This window comes from Myotis davidii, unplaced genomic scaffold, assembly GCF_000327345.1.
Source record: "Myotis davidii unplaced genomic scaffold, ASM32734v1 scaffold326, whole genome shotgun sequence".
Lineage (NCBI taxonomy): Eukaryota > Metazoa > Chordata > Mammalia > Chiroptera > Vespertilionidae > Myotis > Myotis davidii.
In genome coordinates, this window is record NW_006296626.1 from 447,056 (window position 1) to 449,022 (window position 1,967).

The window sequence follows — 1,967 nt, forward strand, 5'->3', positions numbered from 1 at the left end:
GTCCTACAACAATCAAGGCTTAGCTACAACAAGACTGCGCACAAAGACCACAAGGGGGTGCACCAAGAGTGTCTACCTCAGGTAATTGGGACACTTAGCACAGAAAGCCACTCTATCGACACAGTGAAGCATAAAAATGCCAAGACAAAGAAACAGGACACAAAGGACAGAAATGGAGGAAACCCACCGGGGCTGGAAGGCCCATGTCTGCTCCCACGAGGAGGACGCGGGGGTCGTCTGCGCAGGTGAGGACCCCGTCTTCAGCCCCGTCACTCGAGGGGCCGGGGCTCTCCCTTCAGGACCCAGGGGCCTGCCTGGCCTCTCTGGGGCCCCCCCCCCATAGACCCACGGCTCTCCGCAGGTCAGCGGGGTGAGGCAGGGAGAGCTGTTCCAGGCCAGGGAACAGCACGTGCAAAGGCAAGAGGCAAGAGAGAAAGGTGTTTGAGAACAGGAGGGAGCTAAGTCTCGCTGGAGTGTGCAGCATGGTGGTGAATGGGTGGGTGGGGAGATGCCTGGAGTGGGTGACCCGGGCCTCCCCAACCCCGGAGGGCCCCTCACAGCCCCCAGGCAGGAGGAGGGGTGAGTGGCTTCTGACCTCCCTCCTGTCTCCCTCCCAGACCCCCGCCCGGCTGGGACCCCCCAGAGCAGCTCCCGGAGAAAGAGCCCCCGGCCGCCCAAGCAGGCCAAGTCCACCAGGGCCCCGCTGCTGACGGCCGGAGCCCCCCGCCAGGGTGAGTCCCCGCAGACCCAGATGCGGGGCAGGTGTCCTGCTAACCTGCGGCCTCCAGCCCTGACCGGGGTGACCCAGGGATGGGCATCATCCCGTGACCCCAGGGGTTGCCAGTTGGATTCCCGCTCAGGGCACATGACTGGGTTGCGGCTGGACTATGCAGGAGGCAGCCAATCCATGTTGCTGTCTCTCTCCCTCTCCCTTCCTCTTTTTCTAAAATTCAATTTAAAGACGACTAAAAGCAAACAATCAAAAAACCTGTGGCCCTCAGGACTCAGAGTCAGGCCGGCCCCCTACTGACCGGATCAAGGCCCCCAGGTGTCTGCTCCCGGCACCCAGGCCCCCCCATCAGATTCCCACTCTCCCTTGTGGCCTGGCTTGCGGGGGGAGTGTTGGGGGGGTGTCTCAGACCAGCACCCTCCCGGCTGCCTCACCCAGGCCCCTGTCTGTCCCCCAGAGCGGCTGCGCCTGGCCTCGGGCCCCCACGGGTGCCCTGGCCGCATGGGTCCCCCCACCCCCACCCCCCAGGTCTCCCCTTGTCTGATGCATCGTGGATGGCAGGGATGGTGGGGACCAAGGGCAGCCGGACAGGCCTGGACACAAGGTCGGGGGCTGGCGGATGAGAGGTCCCTCCACCTGCCCAGGGTGGGAAACAGGGGGCCCCAGAGAAGTGGAGGGGAGTCGAGGCTTCAGCTATGCTGTCGGGGAGAAGCGAGCTACAGGTGCCTTAACACCTCCAATTCTCAGACGCTGCAGGGAGCGCCTGCTATAGGAGGGGCGGCAGGCAGGCGTTCTCTGCCTTGGAGCACTGAGTGGGGGGACGCCCCCCAAATTTTTTTATATATTTTATTGATTTTAGAGAAGATGGGAGAGGGAGAGAGAAATAGAAACATCAATGATGAGAGAGAATCATTGATTGGCTGCCTCCTGCACACCCCTTACTGGGGATCAAGCCTGCAACCCAGGCATGTGCCCTTGGCCGGAATCGAACCTGGGACCCTGCAGTCTGCAGGCCGATGCTCTATCCATTGAGCCAAACCAGCTATCCCCCCGCCCCCCTGCACCTCCCATATTGGCAGGTAGGGATGAATTGCGCCCCCCGGTGGCTTGCAGCTCTAACCCCAACATAAATGCTCCTAGAACAGAGGTTACTGTCTGGACAAGCGGTTAGTTTTCAGTGAGAAGGGGGCGGAGGGAGGGGGACACGATGGCCCCAGCGCCAGCCCCAGGGCCATCA

General features: G+C 62.1%; 1 protein-coding gene across 1 annotated transcript in view; it reads left to right on the forward strand.

The window, feature by feature from the left end:
• Positions 1-172: 172 nt before the first annotated feature.
• SSC5D (scavenger receptor cysteine rich family, 5 domains) overlaps positions 173-1,967 on the forward strand; it is a 26,896-nt gene continuing 25,101 nt past the window's right edge. Inside the window, exons 1-3 of the mRNA XM_015569465.1 lie at positions 173-245; positions 618-731; positions 1,188-1,296. Of these exons, the coding sequence (XP_015424951.1) occupies positions 173-245; positions 618-731; positions 1,188-1,296 (296 nt within the window). The remainder of the gene's footprint in view (positions 246-617; positions 732-1,187; positions 1,297-1,967) is intronic.